The sequence below is a fragment of the Thunnus maccoyii genome, chromosome 10, assembly GCF_910596095.1.
Source record: "Thunnus maccoyii chromosome 10, fThuMac1.1, whole genome shotgun sequence".
Classification (NCBI taxonomy): domain Eukaryota; kingdom Metazoa; phylum Chordata; class Actinopteri; order Scombriformes; family Scombridae; genus Thunnus; species Thunnus maccoyii.
In genome coordinates, this window is record NC_056542.1 from 8,983,366 (window position 1) to 9,010,914 (window position 27,549).

The window sequence follows — 27,549 nt, forward strand, 5'->3', positions numbered from 1 at the left end:
AGGAAAAGTTGTAATATGTGAATAAAGTCTAAATATTTCTCTCAAATTTACCACTTAAATGGTTTTTTCCTCATAATATTAGGAGTTTATTCTCATAGTCTAATGACTTTTTTGTTTTCATGGAAAACCGTATTCTCGTAATGACTTTTTCCTCAGAAATATTTTTTCTTCAGAAAATCATCAAAATCTCAGATTTTCTTCCCCTCATTGTGGCCTTAATACTCTGTTTGTAAATCAGATGAGGTGAGATGTGAGGAGCCGCTGGCCGGGTGAGACCAGTCGGTCATTTCAGCCGCTGGCAGCCCGAGTCCTGCATCTTCATCCCGGGGAGAACATGATCCGATGAACTATTTACAAATATTATGGAAGACAACACAGTAAGCGGGCTATTAATTACTTAATGACATCAGTGACCATTTGCCAGTTTTTGTGATCTATGACTGTGATTATGGGGAGGACAAGGATGCCAGTAAATTGAGATACAGGTGAGTATGGAGGAATCCATAAGACATGAATCATTAACACAGAGTAGCCTATATGATGAAGAAGACACTGACAAAGCCTATGAAACATTTCTAAAAATATTTAGATCATTATATGACAAAAACTGTCAAATAAAACAATAATATCAGAAAGCAAAATTATGCAGATAGACCATGGATCACAAAGGATACAAAATGCTTGGAAACCCCCACCCCCCCCCTCCCAAAACAAAACAAACAAACAAAAGACCTATGTAGAGAATTCATAAAATATAGAACTGTAGAGACAGAAAATAAATCTAATAAATATACAAAATATAAATATAAATGTAGTCTATTCTATTCACTCTCAAATTATATCTGGTTATTTCGTCCTTTATGATATTTACTCAGTTTATAAATGATTAAAAGGTCTTGTGGGTATTATCTGTACCTTTGCTTGTCGTTTTAAAGCGATTATCTTCAAATAGGCGCGTTCTCGCGATTAGGGCTGATTTTCACAGCACAACAGGTGTTACTGGAACACTCACTGACGGAAGAGAGAGAGAGACGCCCGGGGACATTTACTACCACAGTCAGCAGGAATACTTGAGGAACTAGGAAGTAGTTAATACCGGATACAGACAGCAGCTCCTGAATCACAGTAAAGCTCGTTTATTGACACAACAATGAAAGATTTACCTCAATTAATTTGGAGAAAAAACTGGGCGGATTTTACATCTTAACGGCTGGAGCGACAAGCTGCAGTTAAAACGGTAAAACTGTCTTTCAAACTGTATTTTATTCTTCTTTTTTACTTTCACTTTCATCGTCCTGCTTCTTCTGTTGAGATGTATTCGTGTGTGTAAATTGTTACAACAGCTTAATACTACAATAAAACATTAGTTAACACTTTGTTTACGTTAGAGTTAAACAGTTTGTTAAAGTTTCCAAAGTGCTTTGACTCGACAGTTAACGATGAAAAAGGAAAACAACAGCAAAGACAATTTAACGTTAAACGAGAGAGAGAGAGAGAGAGAGAGAGAGAGAGAGAGAGAGAGAGAGAGAGAGAAAGAGTATCAGGTATTCATCATTTGTGGGGACATAAATCTGTTTAAACAGTCACATGTGGGGACTCGCCTCCCTTTTGAGGACAAAAAGCAAGTCTCCATAATGTAAATCATTTATTTTAGGGTGAAGACTTGTTAAAATGAATGTAAGGTTTAGGTTAAGGTTTGGGTTAAGGTCGAGCAAGTAGTGGTTGACGTTAGAGTAATCTACAGGAAATGAATGTACAATGATGCTTGAAAGTTTGTGTTAGAATTTTCTGTTTCTGCATAAATATGACCTAAAACCTGATCAATTGTTCACATAAGTCATAAAACTAGATAAAGGGAGCCAAATAAAACAAATGAGAAAAACCATTAAACTTATCAATTCATTTATTGAGGAAAATTGTCCAATCTTACATATTTGTGTGAGGCAAAATATGTGAATCCTTGCTTTCAGTAACCAGTATGACCCCCTTTTGCAGCAATAACTTCAGTTAAACGTTTCTGGTAACTGTTTATCAGCCCTGCACATTGGCTTGGAGGAATTTCAGCCTATTCCTCCTTACCCAACAGTCTCAACTCAGGGATGTTGGTGGGCTTCCTTGCATGAAGTGCAGGTCCTTCCACAGTATTTCTATTGGATTAAGGTCAGGACTTTGACTCGGTCATTCCTAAACATTAACTTTCTTCTATTTAATCAGTCTTTGGTAGAACAACTTATGTGTTTAGGTTTGTTGTCTTGCTGCATGACCCACTTTCTGTTGAGCTTCATTTCACGGGCAGATATCTTGACATTTTCCTGTAGAATTTGTTGGTACAACTCAGAATTCATAGTTCCATCAATGATTGCAAGCTGTCCTGGTCCAGAGGCAGCAAAGCAGCCCAAACCATGATACTGTCACCACCATGTTTCACAGATGGGACATGGCTCTTTTGCTGGAATGCTGTGTTTGTTTGTCAACAAATGGAACGCTTCTCATTCAAGCCAAAAAGTTCAACTTTTTCAACTCTACCTTACTATAGTAGGAAAGAGGCGTCATTTGTGTTTTAACAATGTTTTGCACATGAGTTATTCAACTGGGAAGTTTGAATCTGTCAGTGTATTATATATAAACATAACTGAAGTGTGTAGCATAGCCTACAAACTGTAGTTTTTCTGTCAGGCATTTGTTGTTACATAATTCACATGAAGAGCACACCGGTGACCTCAGGGAAGCAGGAGGATTTGAAATGTTCTTTTTTTCTTTGGACACACACAAGCAGGCGGGTGGAGAGAAATAAAACTACTGGGAGAATCACTGATCCTGCTTTTGATTCCAAGAGTCCAACTCAAAAGCTCGTTTCGATTGATTTTCGATGTGGAATCAGAATCTTTACACTCCTAGTAACAATGGTATTGAATGTCCTCCGTTTGTACACGATCTGCCTGACAGTCGACTGGTGGAGTCCAAACTCTTTAGTTAGTGTTTTTTTTTTTAACTCTTTCCAGCCCAGTGAGCATCAACAACTCTCCTTCTAAGGTCCTCAGAAATCTCCTTTGTTTGAGCAGTGACACACTTCCACAAACCTGTTGTGAAGCTCAGACTTTGATTGTGAAGACCCAGATTTCACTTCTTCAAATAAAGCAGGGCCTCCCAGACGCACACCTGAATTTCATCCCATTGACTGAAACACCTGACTCTAATTTCCCCTTCAAATGAATTGATAATCCTAGACGTTCACAAATATGCAACATTGGATCATTTTACACAATAAATAAATAAACAAGGTGAAAGGTTTTTGTCTCACTTGTTTAACTGATGTTTCTTTATCTAGTTTTTCTAGACTTGCATGAACATTTTAGTTCATATTTATGCAGAAATAGAGCAAATTTTAAAGGACTCAAAAACTTTCAAGCACCACTGTTATTCAACATGACTGTTTGTGTGTGTGTGTGTGTGTCGAGGGTATTTCTTCGATAATGATATTCTTGATGATATGACAAAATACTCCAGGAGGGATTTTTGTCTCTCCTCATACTTAACCGGGTGTTTCTGCTAGAGGGGGTGATATAAGTTTGTTGTGTGTCTTTAATTGATGACACAAACAATTTTTCCCTCACATACATAGTTCTCTGGCAGAACTGAAGCTATTTTCAGGCTTTGATGTGTTCACATGAGGTCTTAAGCAAGAATGTTATTCACTAATAATTTTAAGTATTTGTGTTATATCATCTACCACAAGGGAAACATAGTTTTTATTGATTTGTTTTTATAACTTTGGCAGTATAATATAGCTATGATAAATATACAAGAGAAATGAATGTTTTTCTTGCTATTTTATATTAGAGGAAAAGATGCAACCAGCCATGTTCTCACAGCATCTCTGTTGTAAAATCAAGAGGCTCATCACAGTTTTGGATCACAGTCCTTGAAAGAGTTACGGCCAGACAGTAAAATTAAGTCATGATCCTGTTGATGTATTCCTTTGTGGAAATACTTTCAGGTATTGTTTTTTATTGAGCTGAACATTTGGAGATTGAGAGTATGAATAACTGAGTAACTATGTAGAGTAAACCTGTAAATTTATTTTACCTTCTTGGTGCTGTGATCATGAAAGATTTTTTTTTTTTACCATTTAAATGTATACTGGACAACAGAGGTATGCATAATGGGTAAGAACAATATATTGTTCTGCAATATTTATTTTTCTTAAAATGTTTTCCAGCTTCATGACCCTCAGCAGCAGCAACTGATCAAAATAAGATGGAGGAAGGTAAGTGCACAGTTATTATGTACGCAGTGATCTCACTAAATGTTACTCACTGAGTTCAGATTGTCTACAACAAGCTAAACGTAAAACCAGAAACTGACAATGAATAATTGAAGCTTGGAAGGATATTTTGAACAGGTCATCTTGATCAAGGGTTTTTGAAATCCATTGTTTCAAATTAACATTGTATGCATTTTAGTTTGCTACACTTCATATGAAACATGTTCTGATATACGTTGATTATAGCCTCAAAATATTTTTAATCTGCCAACTTTGTATCATGTTTCTTTCTCTTCTCAGAGCCTTTTGTGGATAAACATCGACTCGAGCTAATCCGGAGAGTGACCAACGTTGCACCAATTTTGGAAGAACTCCTCGAACGTGATGTTATTAATCAAGTAAATTATGATAAAATCAGGGCTAATCATGACTCTCAGGACACTATGAGGGCACTTCTCAGTGGGCCCTTGGAATCCAGTGGAGTGAGAGGAAAACAGATCTTCTACAAAATTCTGGAGAGAAACGAGCCACATCTTATTGATGACCTCAAGAGAACGGAGAGCGAGCCTGTGATGGATGTGAAAGTCATGGATACAGTGCAAGTGAGTAAATCCTTAGTCATCTAAAGCAGTATAATGTAAGTGTGGATAGCGTAGTTTGTGCTTTCAGATAATCACTGTTTCATTTTTGAGACTCAATTGGTGAATACAATTGAGAATCTAATTAAGTGAATATAATGTACAGTATATAGTGCATAAAATACTTTGAATATAAGCCCAATATATCATTTGATTACACTTTTCTTGCTTTTGAAATGTTTCTGAAATCCTCACAGGAATACCCCACTGAAAATCAATATTTACTCGCCCCCTGTGGGCCTAAAATTTGGCTTTGAAAAGTTTATAGTTTGCTCCTTTTGTAGATGACAGCAGCTGTACTCAGATTCACAGAAGTTACAGTGGATTCCAATATTGATCCAGAATCACTGCAAGAAAACATCAAAACAACCACAGAAACTTATCAAACCACTCCTGCTACAGAACTCATTTATCTACTGTTCATCCATATAATCAGTATTTTCCGAACAATCATTGCTGTGCAAATAAATCACTAAGTATGTTTCTTCTGGTGGAGCTATGAGACAGTGATAGTGTAACATGGAAATACTGTTTTTAGCTATGCTGTGGAGAAACTACAAGTGTTTGGAACAACAACATTATAGATCAGTGGCAGAGAAATTAAAGGTAGATTAATTAGAGTCACAGTGTTACTCTGTTCCTTTAACCAATAACAGAAAAATTGAAGTAGGGGAACTCCCTGCTCATCCTATATTTACATTCATGTCATTGCAAAGAAATGAAAATCTACATCCATCCATCATATAAAACATTATTACATGACTTCTATGAAACTCTACTGGAGGGATGAAGACCATTCGTCCAAATGATTTTCCATTATTTGGTGTTTCAGTGTTGGTGGTGGAGAGCGCTGTCTAAATCGTCAGTCATGGTATTCATGGTAGTAGAGCAAACAAACACTTCACATCCTGTCCTGCTTAATACTGTATGATTTACCTTTTTCATTTTCCAGGTAGGTTCAATGATGGATAAGAAGCTGCTTATTGAAATATTGAATGATTTGAGCTCTGAGGAGTTTGAGAAATTCAAGTCGCTCATTGAATTGGAGAAAGATTTCCCGCTCATCTCAAGGAGCCGACTGGATGTGGCAGACATGCAGGAAACTGTGGAGCTGATGGTGGAGATGAACAGCCAAGAGTGTGTGGAGGTGACCAAAAAGGTTTTAAAGGAGATGAACAGGATTGATCTGGTGCAGAGGTTGTCAGATATCAGCTCAAGAACTAAAGGTAAGACAAAGCAGATAAAAACATATGAAAAACATTAAACTGGCACACAGTGCAGTCACATGTGTCTCATAAGTTTTATAGTTTATTATGTTAAGATAAAGTACATTAGCTGGGGTACAATATTTTGTAAGTTTGGGCATAAACAGTACAATGACAAATATATCCAAAATTATTCAACATTGTTGGAAAATCTTCAAGTAGCTCTGCACTTATTATTATTATTTCATTGTTAAGGAGGGTTAGTGGAATGAAACCCTTTGTATTATAACTGATGTTAAATACATTTCTAATAAGTCTTTTGATATTTATGTCCTCCTCAGAGAAACACTTGGAACATCGTCCTACACTGATTCAGAGAGTGAGTAATGTCACATCAGTCTGACTTTACACAGTACAGCTTTTACTCAGTAGATGAAGATTGACAATCATCTTCATCTTGAACATTATAATTGATGATACAAACAAATTTTCCCTTAAATACATAGTTCTCTCACAGAACTGAAACTATTTTCAGGCTTTGATGTGTTCACATGAGGTTTTAAGCAAGAATGTTATTCACCAATAATGTTAAGAATTTGTGTTATATCATCAACCACAAGGGCAATATAGCTTTTCTGGATTTGTTTTTATAACTTTGAGAGAAGGTATAATATATGACAAACATTGCTTTTTTATATTAGAGGAAAAGATGCAACCAGCCATGTTCTCACAGCTTCTCTGTTGTAAAATCAAGAAGCTCATCACAGTTTTGGGATCACAGTCTTTGAAAGAGTTACAGCCAGGCAGTAAAATAAAGTCATGATCCTGTTTGTACAGATAAAATAATTGTAAAAGAGACAAAAGTTGTTGATGTTACTAAAGAAATGTAAACACATACAAGTAGTTTGTAAAAACAGTTATACAGTATGTGATCAATTTGGCAAATATTATTAATTCCATTATTAGCTTGTGTAACATTGGTGATGTAATCTCACCACATCCGCATTTCTAAAACAAACTCATCAATGAATCTGTATCAATAAAATAAAGAGATTGCACATTTACCCAATGAACATTTTCTTTGTATTTACCAGGTGGAAACAATGACGTCTGTTATAGAGCTGCTTTTGGAAACACTGGCTGATTTGAGTAACAGGGAGCTCAAGGACTTCAAGAAATTACTCCAGAGTCAAAGTTACCCCTACAAATCCTACTTAGAGATGCTCATGATGACAGACATGCAGGACACAGTGTTTTTTGTGGTGCAGACCTTCAGCCAACAGTCTGTGAAGAAGACCAAGGACATTTTAAATAAGATGATCAAGAGAGATCTGGTGAAGAGGCTGTCAGACAGCAGCTCAGGACCCAAAAGTAAGACAATAAAGACAAAAACATATTCAAATCATAAAACTGGCTCAAAACATGTGTTTTATAAGCTATGTTATAAGCTGTTCTTCTTTATTTGAAATATTATGAGTCATAATGTAGAAAAAATTAGACAATATCAGCTGGTGTATAAAATATATTTTATTACTAATGTGAAATATGTAAAGATATTGTGGGACAGGGAGAAAATATTAGTGATGAATTATATGTATATTTTTTACTGTTGAGGAAGCTTCAGTTTTATTTTGTGTTGAACCCTTTGTATTGTAATATTTTAAAGAACAATATAGCCTGATGTTGATCACTTACTTTTATTTCCTTTCTTCCTCCTCAGAAAAACATTCTGTGGATGAACACTTGTCTGCACTGATCCACAAAGTGAGTAATGTCACATCAACCTGTCCTCATGCAGTACAGCTTTAATTCAATAACATGCAAGTTTAAAATCATATTTATCATCACATTAGTGGTGATTAATGAAACTAAACTCAGTTTCTCACATAATTGTGAGACTTTTTCAAACCATTAAACAAAATGCAGAAGATGAAACCGAGAAAACAGTTCCTGACTTGTGCTGCCACCTTCGTTACAGTTCATCAAGAACATGTGATGTTAAGATCAGGTGGCTCATTTCAGTTTTTGACAGCACAGTGTGTTTGCCAGAGTTACAGCCTGGAATTAAAATAAAGAAACATAACAAGTTTACAGATATTAAATAATATAAAACAAGACAAATCATAATTACCAGATGTATCAGTAGTTCAGGTGATTTTGCAGAAAAAAAACATTTCTTAAAACATCCAAATGTCTAAAATAATGACATTGATACTGTAGATGTGAAGAGATAAATCTTTAATATTCCCAGTGGAGAAATAACATATTTTCTCTTTGAAAATACTCTTTGAATTTTCCAGGTAGCAACAAAGACGGCTGTGAGAGAGCTGCTTTTAGAAACACTGAATGATTTGAGTGATCAGGAGCTAAAGACACTTAAGTGGCTCCTGCAGTTCACTTACTTCAAGAAGGGCCTTCCATGCATTCCATGGATCAAACTGGGCCCGGCAGACAGGACAGAAGTAGTGGATCTGATGGTGGAGAGATGTGGCCAACAGTCTTTGGAGGTGATCAGGGAGGTTTTCATGGAAATGAAGAGGACTGATCTGGTGCAGAGGCTGTCAGAGACCAGCTCAGGACCCAAAGGTGAGATAAATAAGACAACTGTCATGTCACATTAATTTATGATAATTAATAAATCTGCAGGAGTACAAAATATTAGATAAAGCAATGGAGCAACACCATATAGGCCACCATGACAGCAAAAATATAGATTTGACTCAAGACCTCCCTGACACAATCTCAACAAAAACAACAAAAGTTTCACAAAGTTAGTTGGTACTTCATTTCATATTTGAAGTGGTTAATTGAGCTAATTCAATTTACTTGTACATACAAAATAATAAGACAAAGATCACTTCAGAGGGAAATGTTAGAGCTCATTATTACCAGTCTTGTGTTGTATTTGGTCAGATAGGAACTTGGCTAATGTTGTCTACATCATTTCACTTGAATATGTTGTGTTGTATTTTTGTATAGCTACAATTTGACTTAAATTTCGCTCCACTATGGACACTCATTCTCATTCATCCCCTCTGTGATTTCTGTAACCAAGGCCTCCTCCTGTCTTCCATCCACACACCTGTAATCCATCTGTGTCATGTGACGTGTGCAGTGTCTGTGTATTTTATTTTAACACCCTGACTGAGTGTTTTCTGAAATCACATTGGTCTCAGCCATGAAGTGTGAAGAGTATTATACTGAGGACAAGTACACATAAAGGTTACACACAGTGTTTATATTATGTAATTACAATGTTCATTAAATGTGTTTCAGCTGCAGGATCATCAGTTGAAGCGTTTGGTGTAAAAACCACAGAGGGAGGTAGGTACCATAAGACATTGGAAACACTAATAACAAAATTACAAATATTATTCCTTTAACTAGGAGTAAAGATGACAGATTTGAATCCTTTCCTCAAAGCTCTGTAGTTATTTTAATCTACATTTCATTATGTGATGCTTTAACACTGAGTTTAATAACAAATGTGACGTCATGTTGATAAGTGTTCATCAGGTGAAACTGGAAACTGATTTTTAGGATGTTACTGTTGAGCAGATTTTCTTTTCCTTCTGCAATTAATCCTTAATATTAGAATTATTTTAAAACAAGATAATCTGATAGTGTCTGATTATATCACCTGATGGTAAACCAGGCATTCATGAGTCTTGTTTTATTTCCTTCTCTTCAGAGAAACACTCTGTGGATGAACAGTGGCCTGCACTGATCCAGAAAGTGAGTAATGTCACATCTGTCTGACTTTACAGATACTGCTTTCATTCAACAGATGCAGGAAAAAAACATGTTCAACATTATAAATGATGATACAAATCAAATTCCTGATTTTCACCAGCTGGTTCTCTCAGAACTGAAGCTACATTTAGGTTGCATCATGTACACATGAGGACTGAAGCAAGAATGTTGTTAACTAATAATGTTAAAAATCAGTGTTACCTCTACCACTGGTGAAATGTAAACTGTATATATCCACATTTATAAAAACACACACATTGATGAGACATAAACAGAAAAATCTGTAATCATCCCAGCTGAGAGATTGTACATTTGGCCAATGAACATTTTCTTTGTATTTACCAGGTAGAAACAATGACGTCTGTTATAGAGCTGCTTTTGGAAACACTGGCTGGTTTAAGCGACGGGGAGCTCGAGGACTTCAAGAAAGTCATCTGGAGTCAAAGTTACCACTACAAACCCTGCTTAGAGATCCCATGGATGAAGCCCATGAAGGCAGACATGCAGGACACAGTGTTTATTATGGTTCAGACCTTCGGCCAACAGTTTGTGAAGAAGACCAAGGACATTTTATTTCAGATGAACAGGAGAGATCTGGTGAAGAGGCTGTCAGACAGCAGCTCAGGACCCAAAAGTAAGACAATAAAGACAAAAACATATTCAAATCATAAAACTGGAACAAAACATGTGTCTCATGAGTTTATAAGCTATGATACAGGCTATTCTTTATTTGAAACATTATGATTTATAATGTAGAGAAAAGAAGACAGTATCAGCTGGTGTACAAAATATATTTGATTGCTAATGTGAAATATGAAAAGATATTGTGAGACAGGGAGAGAATATCAGTGATGAATTATATGTATCATATATATTATATGTATATTTTTTAACTGTTGAGGAGGCTTCAGTTTTATTTTGTGTTGAACCCTTTGTATTGTAATTTTATAAAGAACAATATAGCCTGATGTTGATCACTTACTTTTATTTATTTTCTTCCTCCTCAGAAAAACACTCTGTGGATGAACACTTGTCTGCACTGATCCACAAAGTGAGTAACGTCATATCAACCTGACCTCATGCAGTACAGCTTTAATTCAATAACATGCAAGTTTAAAATCATATCTATCATCACATTAGTGGTGATTAATGAAACTAAACTCAGTTGTTCACATAATTGTGAGACTTTTTCAAAGTATTAAACAAAATGCAGAAGATGAAACTGAGAAAACAGTTCCTGACTTGTGCTGCCACCTGTTTTACAGTTCATCAAGAACATGTGATGTTAAGATCAGGTGGCTCATTTCAGTTTTTGACAGCACAGTGTGTTTGCCAGAGTTACAGCCTGGAATTAAAATAAAAAAACATAAACAAGTTTACAGATCTTAAAGAATATAAAGTAAGACAAATCATAATTACCAGATGTATCAGTACTTCAGGTGATCTTGTAGAAAAAACTTATTTAAAACATCCAAATGTCTATCTAATCTTTTATATTCCCAAGGGAGAAATAACATATTTTCTCTTTGAACATACTCTTTGAATTTTCCAGGTAGCAACAATGGGGGCTGTGAGAGAGCTGCTTTTAGAAACACTGAATGATTTGAGTGATCAGGAGCTAAAGACACTTAAGTGGCTCCTGCAGTTAACTCACTTCAAGAAGGACCTTCCATGCATCCCATTGATCCACCTGGAGCCAGCAGACAGGACAAAAGTAGTGGATCTGATGATGGAGAGATGTGGCCAACAGTCTGTGGAGGTGATCAGGGAGGTTTTCATGGAAATGAAGAGGACTGATCTGGTGCAGAGGCTGTCAGAGACCAGCTCAGGACCCAAAGGTGAGATAAATAAGACAACTGTCATGTCACATTAATTTATGATAATAAATCTGCAGGAGTACAAAACATTAGATAAAGCAATGGAGCAACAACATATAGGCCACCATGACAGCAGAAATATAGATTTGAATCAACACCTCCCTGACACAATCTCAACAAAAACAATATGAGCTTCACAAAGGTAGTTGGTAATAATAATAATAATAATAATAATAATAATAATAATAATAATAAACTTTATTTATAGAGCACCTTTTATGACATAAAATGCAGCTCAAAGTGCTTTACAAAAGAAAAAAAAATGTATGTATGTATATATACACACACACATAATCATACATATGCACACACACATAATCATACATTAAAAATGGGGGATACATAAAAAATATAAAATCATAGATGTAAAACAAAATCAATTAAAAGCAAGGTCATAGAAGTAGGTTTTGAGCTGCTTCTTACAGCTGTCAATTGAGGTTGCTTGTCTAATATGAGGAGGGAGCTTATTCCAAATCCTCGGTGCATCACTACTGAAGGCAGTATCACCATACCTCTTGTTGTTCGTCAGTGGCACCCTCAGCAGACCGGCATCATGCGATCTGAGGAAATGATTTGGAACATACTCCAATAGGCAATCTGACAGGTAGGAAGGTGCTAGCCCATTCAGAGCTTTAAAAACAAGTAAAAGAATTTTAAAATCTATCCTCTGGATTTAAAAGACAATTACATCTGATTGACAAGAGCCGTGACACTGTTTACATAAAAGTTGGTAAACTCTTAAAGGCGTGGACTGCCCGTCCACCTCAAGGTGTAATTATCAGTCTATACAGCTTGAGCACCTGGTGTGGAAGTTAGTATGCACACAGACTATCTCAGTGGGCTTTTCAGTGCAGTACAGTGCATGTGTCAACCTGTCCCTTTATTTCATGACGAAATATACCAAAATAATAAAGGAAAAGGAGGGAACGACACCACACAAATACTTTGAATATAAAGGGGGGAAGAGGACTAAGTGCTGAGTGTAAGGGATTGAGCACCTAGTGTGGAAGTTAGTATGCACACAGACTATCTCAGTGGGCTTTACTGGGAGCCAGTGCAAAGGTGCTAAAACAGGAATAATGTGACCTCTTTTACTGGTGTTGGTTAGAATTCTTGCTGCTGAGTTTTGGACAAGTTGTTGTTTATTTTTTGGCAAACCAGTATAACATGCGTTGCAATAATCTAAGTGTCAGAGTACAAAGGCATGAATCAGTTTCTTGGCATCCTCTAGGGCAAGGTAGGGTCTGACTTCTCTGGTACTTCATTTCATTTTTGAAGTGGTTAATTGAACTAATTCAATTTACTTGTACATACAAAATAATAAGACAAAGATCACTTCAGAGGGAAATGTTAGAGCTCATTATTACCAGTCTTATGTTGTATATGGTCAGATAGGAACTTGGTTAATGTTGTCTACATCATTTCACGTGTATATGTTGTGTTGTATTTTTGTGTAGCTACAATTTGACTTAAATTTCGCTCCACTATGGACACTCATTCTCATTCATCCCCTCTGTGATTTCTGTAACCAAGGCCTCCTCCTGTCTTCCATCCAGACACCTGTAATCCATCTGTGTCATGTGACGTGTGCAGTGTCTTTGTATTTTATTTTAACACCCTGACTGAGTGTTTTCTAAAACCACATTGGTCTCAGCCATGAAGTGTTAAAAGTGTTATACTGAGGACAAGTACACATAAAGGTTACACACAGTGTTTTTATTATGTAATTACAATGTTCATTAAATGTGTTTCAGCTGCAGGATCATCAGTTGAAGCGTTTGGTGTAAAAACCACAGAGGGAGGTAGGTACCATGATACATTTGAAACACTAATAACGAAAATTAAAAATATTAGGAGTAAAGATGACAGATTTGAATCCTTTCCTCAAAGCTCTGTAGTTATTTTAATCTACGTTTCATTATGTGAAGCTTTAACACTGAGTTTAATAACAAATGTGACGTCATGTTAATAAGTGTTCATCAGGTGAAATTGGAAATTAATTTTTAGGATGTTACTATTGAGCAGATTTTCTTTTCCTTTTACAATTAATCCTTAATATTAGAATTAATTTAAAACAAGATAGTCTGATAGTGTCTGATTATATCACCTGATGGTAAACCAGGCATTCATGAGTCTTGTTTTATTTCCTTCTCTTCAGAGAAACACTCTGTGGATGAACAGTGGCCTGCACTGATCCAGAAAGTGAGTAATGTCACATCTGTCTGACTTTACAGATACAACTTTTATTCAACAGATGCAGGAAAAAAACATTTTTCATTATAAATGATGATACAAATCATATTCCTGATTTTCACCAGCTGGTTCTCTCAGAACTGAAGCTACATTCAGGTTGCATCATGTACACATGAGGACTGAAGCAAGAACGTTGTTAACTAATTATGTTAAAAATCAGTGTTACCTCTACCACTGATGAAATGTAAACTGTATATATCCACATTTATAAAAACACACATGTTCATGAGACATAAACAGAAAAATCTGTAATCATCCCAGCTGAGAGATTGTACATTTGGCCAATGAACATTTTCTTTGTATTTACCAGGTAGAAACAATGACGTCTGTTATAGAGCTGCTTTTGGAAACATTGGCTGATTTGAGCGACGGGGAGCACAAGGATTTCAAGCAAGTCCTCTTGAATCACTTGAGGTTCACAAGACAACGTTTTGACATCCAATGGAGGCTGCTTGATATAACAGACATGCAGGACACAGTGTTTTTTATTGTACAGGAGTACGGCCAACAGTCTGTGGAGATGATGAAGAAGGTTTTAAAGGACATTAACAGGCTGTCAGACAGCAGCTCAGGACCCAAAAGTAAGACAATTAAAACCAAAAAAAGTATTGTGGGACAGGGTGAAAAAATATAAGTGATGATGTCTGCATCACTGTTGCGGTTTAAGTATAATTTTGTAAATAATTTGTAAATTAGTACAAAGCAATATAGCCTGATACAAAGTGTTTCTCATCTGTTTTTCATCAATCACTCATTAGTCATTTTATATTTTTTTTCTCCTCAGAGAAACATTATGTGGATGAACAGATCTCTACACTGATCCAGAAAGTGAGCAATGTCACATCTGTCTGACTCAATACAACAGCTTTTATTCAATAGTTGAAGGTTTTAAATATTGATACAACCCAAACTCATGATTTAAGCTGAATATTTTTCACTGAAGCTGCATTCAAGCTACAATTTTATCCATCAGTAATGTTTGATATCTTTAACACTGAGGATTAGATGAGGAAATGTCAACATGTACATTTTTCCTGAGTTTCTTCTTCCGCTTTGACAGTGATCTCACAGATAAACATATAACACCCACATCTACACTAACATTCATGAGATGCAATGAGAAACTATTTTAGTGTTTTTTTTCTAGTGGATTGAATATACTGTATGTCTCATTAATGTTTTGATTATTCCAGGTAGCAACAATGGCAGCTGTTAAAGACATGCTTTTGGAAACCCTGAAGGATTTGAGTTATCAAGAGTTAAAGAAATTCAAAGAGGTCCTACGGTGGACTGTCTCCCAGAAGGACCTCCCTGGCATCTCACTGAGGTTGAGTTACACAGCAGACAGAGAAGCCATAGTGGATCTGATGTTACAGAACTGTGGTCAACAGTCTGTGAATCTGATGAAGAAGATTTTCAAGAAAATAAACAGATCTGATCTGGTTCAGAGGTTATCAGACACCAGCTCAGGACCCAAAGGTAAAACAAAGAAGACAAAAACTGTCACATTACACAATCACATGTATCTAATGAATACATCTAATAATTTATTTTAAAAACGTACAGTAAATCTGCTTGAGTGCAAACTTCATTTAATCACCAATGTAAAGTGTGAGTAAAGTAGTAGGCAGGGGGCAACAAATCATTAATTTAATCAACACGTCTCTGACATGTAACATCTGGTAGGAATCTAACATTAGAGAGCTAGGCTATCTTCTACTTTGAGTGGAAGTTAGTTAGCCTAGCTTGCTAGCTTACACTTTCTGAGTGGAAAACAAACTTAACAGCACGATGGATCCTCCCAAATGTTAAATAATGTAAAGTGACAGACGTCTTAAGTTGCTAATGTTTCATAACCAAGGCTATGTGGGCTTGTTGAAAAAGGAAAAAAAAGTCTTGTATCATCGTTATCAGACTACGACTTTCTCCAGTCAGTAGCGCAGAAGGGAAGTTAACATTGCAGCTCTCAGATGTCAGTCAGCCACTCCTAGAGCCTGAAGCTCAGATGCTAATTTTACAAATATTTCCAAAGACGGTTTTGTCTTCTTGGAAAAGTGAAAATGATACACAATAGCTGCAGTATCATTATAGATTATGTTTCCTTCCAAACAAAGTGAGGAGAATTCCAGTTACAGTTTGACTTTAAGGGGTGCCAAAATATTAGGTACAATTTACGGTATAATACAGTGCAACACCTCTCTGACACACTGAATATTATAATTTGACAACATTGTAAATCCTATTTGACGTCAAAGATTATGTTGTGAGGTGATAATCTTTACATAAAGACGGTCATATTTGTTGCAGGACTTTTATATTGTATTCTATTAGATTTCAAAGGTTTTAATGATATGATATCCAACCTCTCTTCTCTCTGTATGATTATTGTTTATGATTTCAGAAGCAGCAGAGGAGATTTTAGTGTTATTGCAACTAAATCTGAGTAAAACTGATTATAGTCTGATATTTAATCAGTCTTGAGTCATTTTCTATTTTCTTTCTCCCCAGAGAAGCAGAGGTCTTCACTGCCCCAGAAAGTGAGTAATGTCACATCAGACACAATTACACAACACAGCTTTCATCAAATAGCTGCTGGTTGAAAATGATCCTCATCTTGACCACTTTAAATAATGATACAAACCAATGGTATCATTTCATCAGATGGTGCTCACTGAACTGAAGCAGGATTCTGATTGAGCTTTTTAGCTGAAATATTATATCCACCAATAATGTTATAATAAAATCTGTGCTATCTCTACAGCTGAGGATGACAACAGGACAACTAAATGTTTAGGACGTGTATTTTTTTTCCAGACTTTCTTATTCAACTTTGATGGTAAATAGGTGGAAAGAGTTTTTAAAGCAGAAATATCACAGATGCTGTTGAAGCAATAAGAACATGTGATCAGGTGGCTCATTCCTACTTTTGGCAGCACAGTGTCAGAAAGAGTTGGAGACATGCAATAAATCACAATTACTAATAACCAGTTTATAGAAATAAATGAAATGAATGACACTGTGCTCACACTTTGTCTTTATGAATGTATCATTTTGTGTAATATATTAATATTAGTTGTTATAATACTAACATGATTTAAATGTTTACATTGATGCAAAGACATCAGTGTTTTATCATTACAGTGGAAATATTACATAAATGCCCTCTGATCACTTTTAATCCATCAGGACGTTTCAATGACACCAGTTAAGGAGAAACTTTTTGAAACACTGGAAGAATTACGTTTCTGGGAATTCTTGCAATTCAAAGAGGTCCTGCAGGAACTTCGAAGACAGAAACACCTCCCAAGAGTCCAAATAAAGAGGACCTACAGCACAGTTGACTTAGTGGATCTGATGGTGGAGCTCTACGGTCAACAATCTGTGAAGGTGACCAGGGAGGTTTTAAAGAAGATGAACAGGATGGATCTGGTGCAGAGTTTGTCAGACACAAGCTCAGGATCCAAAGGTAAGTTGTGTGAAAAAAACAAAACAATACAATTCCAATATGAAACATTTGGTATGCAGAGTAGTTACTGTTTTTTCATCATTAAAAATACATTTTGGACAGTCAGGCAGCCATTTGAATATGTGTTTGTTTTGATTGTTATATTATCTAGATGCCATTATCACAAGCAAAGATACTCACTGTATGCTGTATAGTCATTATAGTCAATGACTGTAGATCAGTCACTGTTTTTAAATTGTCCACAGCAACAACAAGCCAAAAATAAACCCAGAATAACTAGATTCCTACATATAGCATAGTTTCCAAAATGACATCTACTAATCGAAAAAGCAAGATCTTTTCAAAGGGTTTCTTCTCTCCAGTTACCAAATACAAAACAACACAAGCAGCTTCCTAAAAGTCTAATGGTTAAGGTGCATACCACATAACTGTAATGGACTGGTTTGATTACAGTCGAGGACTTTTGTTGCATGTCATACCGCATTCTGTCCACTCATATTCTGTCTGCTTCTTGACTGTCCAATTAAGGATAAAATGCAAAAATAAAAAGAAAATAGTGCTAAAATAAAAAACACACACACAACAAAGAAACCTCACTCACCTGTAGTGGTGTCTGCAGCAGTTGTATTTCCCAAAGTTTCGTAATATTCATCTCAAACATTTTTGCAGCCAATACAATGGAGATGAATGAAATTCTTTTGTGATGCTCTCACCATTGATATATTACATTAAATTAATCTCACGGAAAAAGTCTCTTTTTTCCAGGAACAGTGTCTCTGTTAAACTGAATAATCCTCAGAACATGCTGTCAACACTTTTTATAAGAACTATTTCTTCGGTTTAAAAAAAGTAGTTCCAATGAAAACTGTTAGTGAACATTTTACATTTGTTGTAATCTGGCAAAAAAAGTAATTAATTATCATTATGTTTCTGTTATGCCATCATGAAGGTGTAAAAAATTTGCATTGCCTCTTTAGTTTTTGGTACAATGACAACATAAGACAGGACACTGATGGATGGATGGATGGATTTATTTCCAAACACCTGGTCAAGTAATTATAATGATTATAATTTGGGATGTTTTGGCAAAAAAAGATGTTATACAAACTAATCTCTGTGTTATTTGTGATAAAAAAAAATTAGTTTTTAGCATTAAGTATCATTAAGTTGTTGGTTTTTGGTACCTGACTTGGTACCACAACAGCATAATACCGGACATTGACTATATAACATGATGGCAACATCAACGCCCATTACTTTACATGTTTATGGAAAGTTACCATATGATTCCATTTATAAATGTATCATCATTTCTCCGATGTGTTTTGACAAGGGCCTTCAAGAAGTTTGGAGTTTGAGGCTCATGGAAGAATGATGGTAATCCCTTTCATTCAATCATTTTGTCATCTGTTTATTTCCCATTGATTTGTTGATGTAGTAAAATTAGTGATTAAACAGGAACAATTCCACTTACAGTAATTACAAAAGTGATTGTCCTCCTGTGCAGGAGTCCAGTGATTGGACTAAACTTGAACCTGAAGTGAACAGTACAGATGCAGATGAGGATCCAACTTACAGGTAAAAATATCTTCGATATTGTGTCACAACAAACTGGAACTATGGCAAATATTTCAGCAAGGTTCTTCAAAGATCTTTTTCCTGCCATGTTACAGTAACAGTCATAATTAAACATATAACTTTAAATAAAATCAAGGGACCTGCTGGTTAAGTTTACCTTTGTTTTTTTTCTTTCAGCCTACAGTCTGAAGAAGGAAAGTTTGAATGCAGAGTCTCCGGTTTGCGATGGGTCTGTGAAGAAAAGGTCAGCATTAAGTACCAGTTCTGGTCTTGGGAAGAACACATAGAGAGAATGGAAAGCTTACAATACATGCCTGCAGGTCCTCTACTGGACATCAAACTCATTGCTGGGAAGTTAAATGAAGTGTACCTGCCACACTGGATCTGCACAGGTAAGTGGACACATAAAAAAATAAGTTTAAAGAATTAAGATTTTCATTAGTATTCATTAGTATGTGTGTAAAAACATTGATCTTTGTTCTCCTCACTAAATATATGTGCTTGTATTTTGTGCAGATGACTCTACGATATTAGACAAGTTTGCAGTCCTACACATAGATGCCTGTGGAGATGTTGTTGAGGACGTGTCTGAAGTCACATCATCCCATGTCAAGTTATCCGAACTAATTTTCTCTCCAAGAGCGGTCCTGATGAAAGTCGGCTTTCCGGTGAAAATAAAGTGCAACATGTTAATATACTATAAAACAAACACAACGTTCCTCCAGCTACATGTGTACCTGATCCCACATGATCCTGCTCTACAACAGGTTCTTTAATATCTTACTGTCACAAATGTATTCTATAATAAGATTTAAAAAACCTACAACTGAGTATTAGGGCCAGTGGTGAAAAAAAGTGAAATTGTGAGAATAGAGTTACGAAGTGGAAGGGGTCACTGATCACAGAAGGTTCTTTTTTTTTTCTTTAAACGATATCTAAAAATATGACCAATATGACTTAACATTGAAACATATATGTATGATCAATAACAAATTTCACATTTACACTTCTTGTTTTTATGCATATTGTATTGAAGATAAGCCACTTAAAACATGAGACAGCGTAATGGACACATTTCCTTATTTCAAGATGAAAGACCAAGTGATTCTCGTCAGATTTCTGTCAGCAGGTTGGAGACAAAGAGATCTCACTGACAAACAGGAACTTTTCAAATTAAGCCCACTGCTCACCGCATGTCAATGTGCAGCAGCCTTCAATCCTTTTCCGACACCATACATTGAGATTTGATCTCTGCGCTCTTTGGCACAGCTGTCTGGACAAAACCAAGTGCTCGATGTTCCTCAGCAGCTGCTTCACAAGTTTTACAACTCAGAAATTATGGTTTATTATATTTTGACCGCTGGTTTTATACACTAAGTATTTCCTCATTGATGAAATGTACTATAACTTAATTTTTCATTAAGGCTGCTCTCACCTGTTTACTCATTAAACCACAATTCTACAACAGCGTATTTGATTAATCTCAAAATATATATGTCATAAAATTTTATATAATAGCATATTAAAACTTTATTCTCAAATTAAAATATGCTTTTCAAATTTGTGGCTTTATTTTAGTAACATGATCTTTTCCTCAATATCATGACTATTCTGGAAATCTCACATTTCATTTTTTCCCAGTGGCCCCAAAACTCTATTGTAAAAACCATATTGCTTGTTCATGTACTTTAAAACACAGATGACAATGTTTGCTACTGTAACCTTGAAGCAGCTTTGTGTTTATTGTTTGCTGTTTTTTTTTTCAGAGAGTGAACAATAAGAAATTCTCTAAAGGATATGAAATAATCGAAAAGCCAAATCCAGACAAGTACCTCAAAATGCAACAAGGATTCGTTCTCACCGCAGACATCAACACAGCAAAAATTTCCCCTCCGGTATACTTTGTACTGTCTCTCAGTACTTACATTTCAGTCAGCCAACTCATGTGGAGTACATTATTATTTAAATGCAGAACATGTACAGCATTAATGTTTGGCGTCTAGGCTCTGATCTTGTGACTCCCCACAAGGAAACATTGATGTCTCATAGCAGGAAGTTGGAGCAACGGCATTAACTTCCCTCCTAGGGGAAGACAGACTCAGAGCCTACAGGTGGATGCTGGGGTGGAGGTCGAGCTTTTGAAACTCTATAGGCCTACAAATGGCAGCAAGCAAGCATAGCTTGTATGACCAGTGTGGCAGCAGGATGCAGCTAAATGTGAGCAGAGTACTGACGACTTAAGTACACCGCCAAGATTATAAGGGTGTGTTGGATATATGTCACAGTGAGGGGAGTATGGCTTGTGAGTGGAGCAGCCACTTGACTTTGGCTGCCTGAACTAGCTCACAGACCTCGCTTCAGTTATATAGTGAATTGTGGTTCAGATTGTATGAAAAGATAAAATAGGATCAAAGCCATTGCATTGCACATTGAGGTGTGCAAATGGTGTGGTCACACCTAGCCTTGCACATTTTAACAATATTTTATTTCAAGTTGATTTATTGTATTTGTGTTATTATTAGATTTTTTAGATGTGACTGATGGTGAAATTGCAGCCATTTTGCTGCAGGGATTTTGACACTTTTGTAGTTCTTTTAGCCATGTTGGAAATATTGTAACTGTCAGAAATTTAAAAATCTTCAACTCAGAATTGCAACCAGGTAGCTTGCGTGAACGGCTTTTCCAATTTTGCTGTAATTAAACACTGAACAATATGATGTGAACACGATGTAAGACACAAGGAAAATATGCAAGTGAGAAACATGGATACAATTAAGGGAATTGGCATTTAGACTCCTTTAATTGTAAATAGATGCATCATTGTTTGTATTGGCAATTTGTGCAAAGGGACATGTGATGAGTGTTGTCAACTTAGCAACATTCTCCCTAGATACAGCTTTTAAGAGCCTAGTGACAAATCTATTGACTTTTTGGTCACACATAAGCTACTTCAAGAAGGTTGCCAATACTGCTTGGTGAATGTGGAGTCAGCTTTGCTCGCTGTGTTCAGAGTTTGGGAGAGATCAGCAGCCAGACAGAAATGTGAATGATTTGAGCATGTGCAAAACAGTGTTCCTAATGACCAGACACTAATCAACTAGTTTTGTTTTTGTTGTAAAGGATTTAACTTGACTGTTTACCTTTGTCAAAAACTAACTCCTCTCCTTTTATGTTGTATTTTTACACAGAAATTAACTCTCAGATATGACAGCCAAGACCCAAATTTCTATGAAGTGTTCATTGAAAATCCAGACAGAAACTTCAACTTTACACTCTCTGACCATTGTACAAAGAAGAGTGAACCAGTGTGTGAACCAGTGTTTGAATCAGTGTGGACCTGTGAAATTCGAAAAGGTCAGTGGTTGTTAAACAATATCACCTACACTATATAAAAATATGCATTCTGTCTTTTCCATTAACTTAACCATTCTATATAATTAATATAATAATTAATGAGACCTGAATCACCAACACCAATGCACACTGAAAATAGACTTGTTGCTCTGTGGGTGTGATATTCTGGTTGTAGCTGTCTGAATTATGTGTTCACCTGCCATTTAATACGTGATAATGAGGAGAAATTCCTGTTTATTTAATTCCTTGAATAGTTAGAAACCCATAGAAGTGCTTAAGACAGCAAGTATTGGGACAGAATGATTTATCAAAGACCCAACACAACAAATTTGATCACAGTCATAATCTGTTGGCTTTAGAATTAGGATATTAATTATATTTAATATAATGATATTTTAAAATATATCATTATTAAATATTTTGTTAATGAATGAAATACATAAACCCACAATATCAGCAAATATTGATATTTGTTTTGTTCTCCATTTCATTTCAGCTGACTATCCAAAATCTGGTCATTTAGAAGGTAAGACACTGCATATATTTACTGTCCATTACTATATGAGATTTCAGCTTTCAGTCATATTTCATAAATATTTCACACATTCATTGCAAATATTTCAACCAGAATAAAACCAATTGGAATTTCATCAATGTTTAAAATGTTTGTAGTTTTGAAACCTAATCATATGATCACCATAATATTATTGTAGCACCTGAAGTTGTATTTAGCTGAATTTACAGAGCTGAACTGGACTGGCTGTTTTGTGCAGTATTCTTGTAATTTGTTTAGCCTGCTGAAGTATTCTTGTCTAGAACAATGTATTTATTATGCAATTATCATTTAATGTGTTGCAGCTGCAGCATCATCAACTGGACCATGCTGTGGTGCTACAGTGAGAGGTAGGTACATTACAAAACATAAAGAGGCACTTCACCTTAAACACATGCATGTTTGCAATAATTGCATTTTGCTTCCTTAAATGTAAAGTTGACTGAAATACTGATAAATACTTTGTTTAACACTTTTATTGTGGAGAAGGCTTCAAGGCTTCTATACATCCTCTAACATGGCCTACGGAATATGATAAAACACATTTTGATCTTTTTTCTTTTTTTTAAATGCCTATATAAAAAAAAGTTACATCTGTTGCGTTACGCGTCAAATTTGACCCAGTTGTAATTATGGGTTGTTTATGCAGAGAAATACATATTAAATGGTGCCAAACCATCATGAATAACAAAAAATACAACAAAACAAAAATAATAGTAAAATAAATAAAAATATATAATAAAATAATAAAAATAAATATAAAAAAATAAATAATAAAAAATGGTATCATAATATTATGTAATAATATTAAAATTATGTTTCAAGCATATTGACTTGAATTCAATTGTAGAGTGGCACCCAGCACACATACACACACACCATGCCAGAGATGACACTTGTTTGATCAATGAAAATAAAATGTTTTTGGAAATTAAATTCACTTTTCTCCTTTTTTCATAGGGAAGTATATACAGTCAATTTTGAGCCATAACACAACAGATGTAACAATAATTGCTCATTTTAACATATAAAAAATATGAACAAGTTATTTTGGTAATTTTTTTGTTCATCATTAGCCTCTCATGGTCTTCTAATGTATTTGCCTGTTCTGTTCATCATAAGCAATAAAATAGATACATTTTGCCTATTTTGAAATAAAAACGATTTGTACATTGTAAGTTAAATGTGGTCTAAGGTACACAAAATATCAAAGTAAGTATATATAAATTATGGTTATGATAGAATAACAAGTCACTTGTCAGATAAAACATGTTTCTGGATTATAATTAGTTTTTTTTTCAGTGCTTGTTAATGAATTCAAAGACAGGTCAAATTTGACCCGCTAACACTAAAGGTGTAAACCCTTTTCTAACACATTAGAAGTGTTAAAATATATTATTCTTGATTGATTATTGAAGTTTAGGATTGCCTATAGTTAAAGGATAAGGATGGCAATTTCCAGTTTTTTTAGTGTCAACAAATCTCATGTTCAGAGCCACAATAACAATGGATCAATTCTACTCACAAGTATTGTGTCTGTATCTAGAGTGTGACATGTTATTCCTCTGTGCCACGAACAGTGTGGTTAGTCATTTAAAAACAGATCCAAAGACTAATTACAGTGACTGAGTTTTTACTCTCTGGAAAGTATTTCTGTGTTGGGAAAAGGCCACTGCACATGTGCAAGGACATGGTTCTCTTTACAGTAACAGTTACAGATTATTACGGTAACCACCATCTTCAGGGATGAAGGAACATGTCACCCAGTGCAGCAATGTGGCTCATTAACATGTTTTTAGTAGTTTTTTAACAACAACGGAGGTCTATGGCACAGAGGAATAAGATATATCAGGCTTTGGATAAACACACACTACTTGTAAGTACAATAGATTCATTGTTGGTTTGACTCTGCACATGAAATTTGTTTACAACAAGAACAATATAGAAAACCACCATCTTTATGCTTTAATCACTCTCATTTATACCTTATGCAATTACTTAAATACAATAAATTTATTTCAATGTTTTGGCAGTTACTATCATATATTTTCAAGAGTTTCAAGAAATAAAATGTTTCTACCAGAATGCAATGCAAACATTATTAACATTTTCATGACATTTGGTTTAATTTACATTGTTTGTTGTCTTTAGTCTTTTTTTTAATTGTAACCAAACATGTATACGTATTTTTGTAGCTGTTGTAGCTTTGGTTTTGAATTTTACATGAAACTTTATCCCTCTGTAAAGTATGTATTCCCTCACTTAAACTTTTGTTTAGTTGATCTGATATGTAGACACTAATAGATACTAATCCACTGAGGGATTCATAAACAGGAAGAGCAAATCAAGGACAAATTAAGAGAAACAAAAGCTTCTGAGAGACAGATCCTGATTTTGTATTTGCCAACTTTTTTCTCAAGTGTTCTGATCATTAAAGAAAGCAGTTTGTTTTCTGTGTCAGTGACGTTAAAGAAGAACAATACAATTGTTAAACAATTACAATTTTCCCTAAATTTCTTACAGCTTTGGGATCCTCAAGTGGAGCAACTGGTGGAAATACTTTGGCTGAAGGCAGGTCCACAGGTATTAACTATGCAATTTTCTCATGAAATGACTTTTAAGAATTACAAGGAAAAAACAAAAAAAAACCCAAACAGAACAGGTCTAAGTTGATCAAGGGTTAGACACATTATAGTGGCTAATGTAAGTGCTGCATGGGATAACAAATAAAACAAAAAAGTGAGATTTGAGGGTTTAAAAATGGCATTTGGAGGATGAATGACATTATATTTATAAAATGTAGAACTGACCTGTCAAAATAAACACTTTATGGGCTCTGATTCCTCTTTATTGTGTTCATTTGTGTTTTATTTGGATCTCTATTAGCTACTTCAGCAACCATAAGTACTCTTCCTGGTGTACTTGGTCCTTAACCTTAAGTCCTTTTCTCAGAAAATCTATGGCACGAATGAAGTTTGTGTTTGTAATATTTGACAAATTTAAGTAAGCTCCACTTTAAATAAAAAAAAAAGTAGAATTTATATAGAAATTGTTGATTGTGTGAGTGAAAGGAGCAGCACAAAGTTGCACTTTGATGTGAAATCACAATGATTAGAGGGTGAGAGATTCAAGATTGTGTTTGCTTTGTTGGTCATTTTTTGATAAAACCCTTTGTATTGTAAATCTTTATGAATCAAGAAAGCCTGATGCAAAGTGTTTTATTCCATTTCTCCTTAGAGGAACAAAGTGTGGATGAACTATCTGCACTGGTCCAGAAAGTGAGTAATGTCACATCAGTCTGACTTTTCACAACAAATCTTCATTCGATAAGATGCAGGTTGAAAATCATCCAATATTTTAAATCATGATTAGAACTAATGCTGCATTCAGAGGAGCTGTTCAGCTCTAATCAATAAAATTATGTTCAAATCATCTCCCTTTGTTTATTTGTTTTTATTTCACCAGGCAGCAACAGTCACAACGATTAAAGAGAAGCTTTTGAAAATGCTGCAACGTTTGAGAGAGGAAAAATTCGAAGACTTCAAGTGGTTTTTGCAGGATAGAGACCTCATCCCGGCAGAACTCCCGTGCATCCCACAGAGCAAACTGGAGAAGGCAGACAGGAAACATGTGGTGGATCTGATGGAGCAGACCTACAGCCAACAAGCTGCAGAGGTGACCAAGATGCTTTTCAAGAAAATAGACAGGAACGATCTGGTGAAGCTGTTGTGAGACACCAGCTCAGGATCCAAAGGTAAATTATAAGAAAACAATAAACAAATAAAAACACAGAAGTGGCCTGTTGAGTGGCAAAAACAATCCCATTTTTGCTGCTGACCTAATTAATTAAAATATTACAGAACATTTGGACCTGATCAAACAAACAGTTAAAGGAGTATTTTACAAGTCTTCCCATATTTTATTTTATTTCTCAGTGATCCACTCATCAGTTGCAGCACTACTGCTATCTCTAGCACTGAGGAGGACAACAGGAAATCAAGAAACATAGCTGTCCAAAGTTTTTAAGACACAAGTGTAAAATTATTGCATTGTGACTATTTTTAACTATGAAAACAAAATGCAACAAATCAAATACAGAGGGTGATTTATTTTAGCCTCCGTTATAACAACAAGAACATGTGATGTTTAGATCAGGTGGCTCATTCGAGTTTTTTTAGCAGCAGAGTGTGTGAAAGACTTGTGTGAAAAAATGTTTATGTTGATTATTGAGGTCATAGTGTTTGGTGATGTTTCGCATTATATTAAAAGATGTTTCTAATATTCTTCCCCCCTCATGTATGTAAACGGGGGGTGGACAAAATATTAGAAACACCTTTTAATATAATGCAGTCCAGAACAACAACAACACTGCCCACTACGACTTCAATAATAAACATTAAGTTGAATTATCACCTTTCTGACAGTGTCAACAAGAACTAAAACTCTTGTAGATGTAAGACACGTTTTTGTTCTTTTGTTTTTTATGTTTTGTTCGATTTGATCTTATTTTAATCTTGTATTTTATTATTTTTTAATTCTATCAGTGTCTTTTTTATAATGCTTTCTTTTTATACTGGATATCTTGTCTTAATATCTTTTTTGAGGTCT

The 27,549-nt window shown here is 35.2% G+C and overlaps 1 protein-coding gene across 5 annotated transcripts; it reads left to right on the forward strand.

The window, feature by feature from the left end:
* The first annotated feature begins 1,067 nt into the window (after positions 1–1,067).
* LOC121906043 lies at positions 1,068–27,303 on the forward strand. Of its 5 annotated transcripts, XM_042424702.1 has the most exons (32): positions 1,068–1,237; positions 4,220–4,267; positions 4,565–4,866; positions 5,855–6,128; positions 6,449–6,486; positions 7,202–7,478; positions 7,828–7,871; positions 8,408–8,693; positions 9,384–9,431; positions 9,799–9,842; positions 10,206–10,494; positions 10,868–10,911; positions 11,413–11,698; positions 13,492–13,539; positions 13,896–13,939; positions 14,301–14,571; positions 14,775–14,818; positions 15,184–15,469; positions 16,499–16,527; positions 17,177–17,456; positions 18,790–18,833; positions 18,964–19,034; positions 19,212–19,426; positions 19,551–19,801; positions 20,801–20,929; positions 22,223–22,388; positions 22,885–22,914; positions 23,247–23,291; positions 25,465–25,524; positions 26,179–26,219; positions 26,407–26,695; positions 26,877–27,303. In XM_042424702.1, exons 2-31 carry the CDS (start codon positions 4,258–4,260, stop codon positions 26,671–26,673), a joined length of 4,263 nt encoding a protein of 1,420 aa, XP_042280636.1. In that variant the 5' UTR covers positions 1,068–1,237; positions 4,220–4,257; the 3' UTR covers positions 26,674–26,695; positions 26,877–27,303. The 5 variants fall into 5 exon arrangements, with proteins under 5 accessions (XP_042280636.1, XP_042280635.1, XP_042280637.1 ...); XM_042424701.1 differs by having other exon boundaries at positions 26,407–27,303; XM_042424703.1 differs by lacking the exons at positions 9,384–9,431; positions 9,799–9,842; positions 10,206–10,494 and having other exon boundaries at positions 26,407–27,303.
* Positions 27,304–27,549: the final 246 nt, after the last annotated feature.

Excerpts from the sequence above, each read along its gene's own strand:
- LOC121906043 (XM_042424701.1), top strand. Across the intron at positions 9,843-10,205 it reads GGCCTGCACTGATCCAGAAA|GTAGAAACAATGACGTCTGT; the intron begins GTGAGTAATGTC and ends TGTATTTACCAG. Across the intron at positions 10,495-10,867 it reads CAGCAGCTCAGGACCCAAAA|AAAAACACTCTGTGGATGAA; the intron begins GTAAGACAATAA and ends CTTCCTCCTCAG.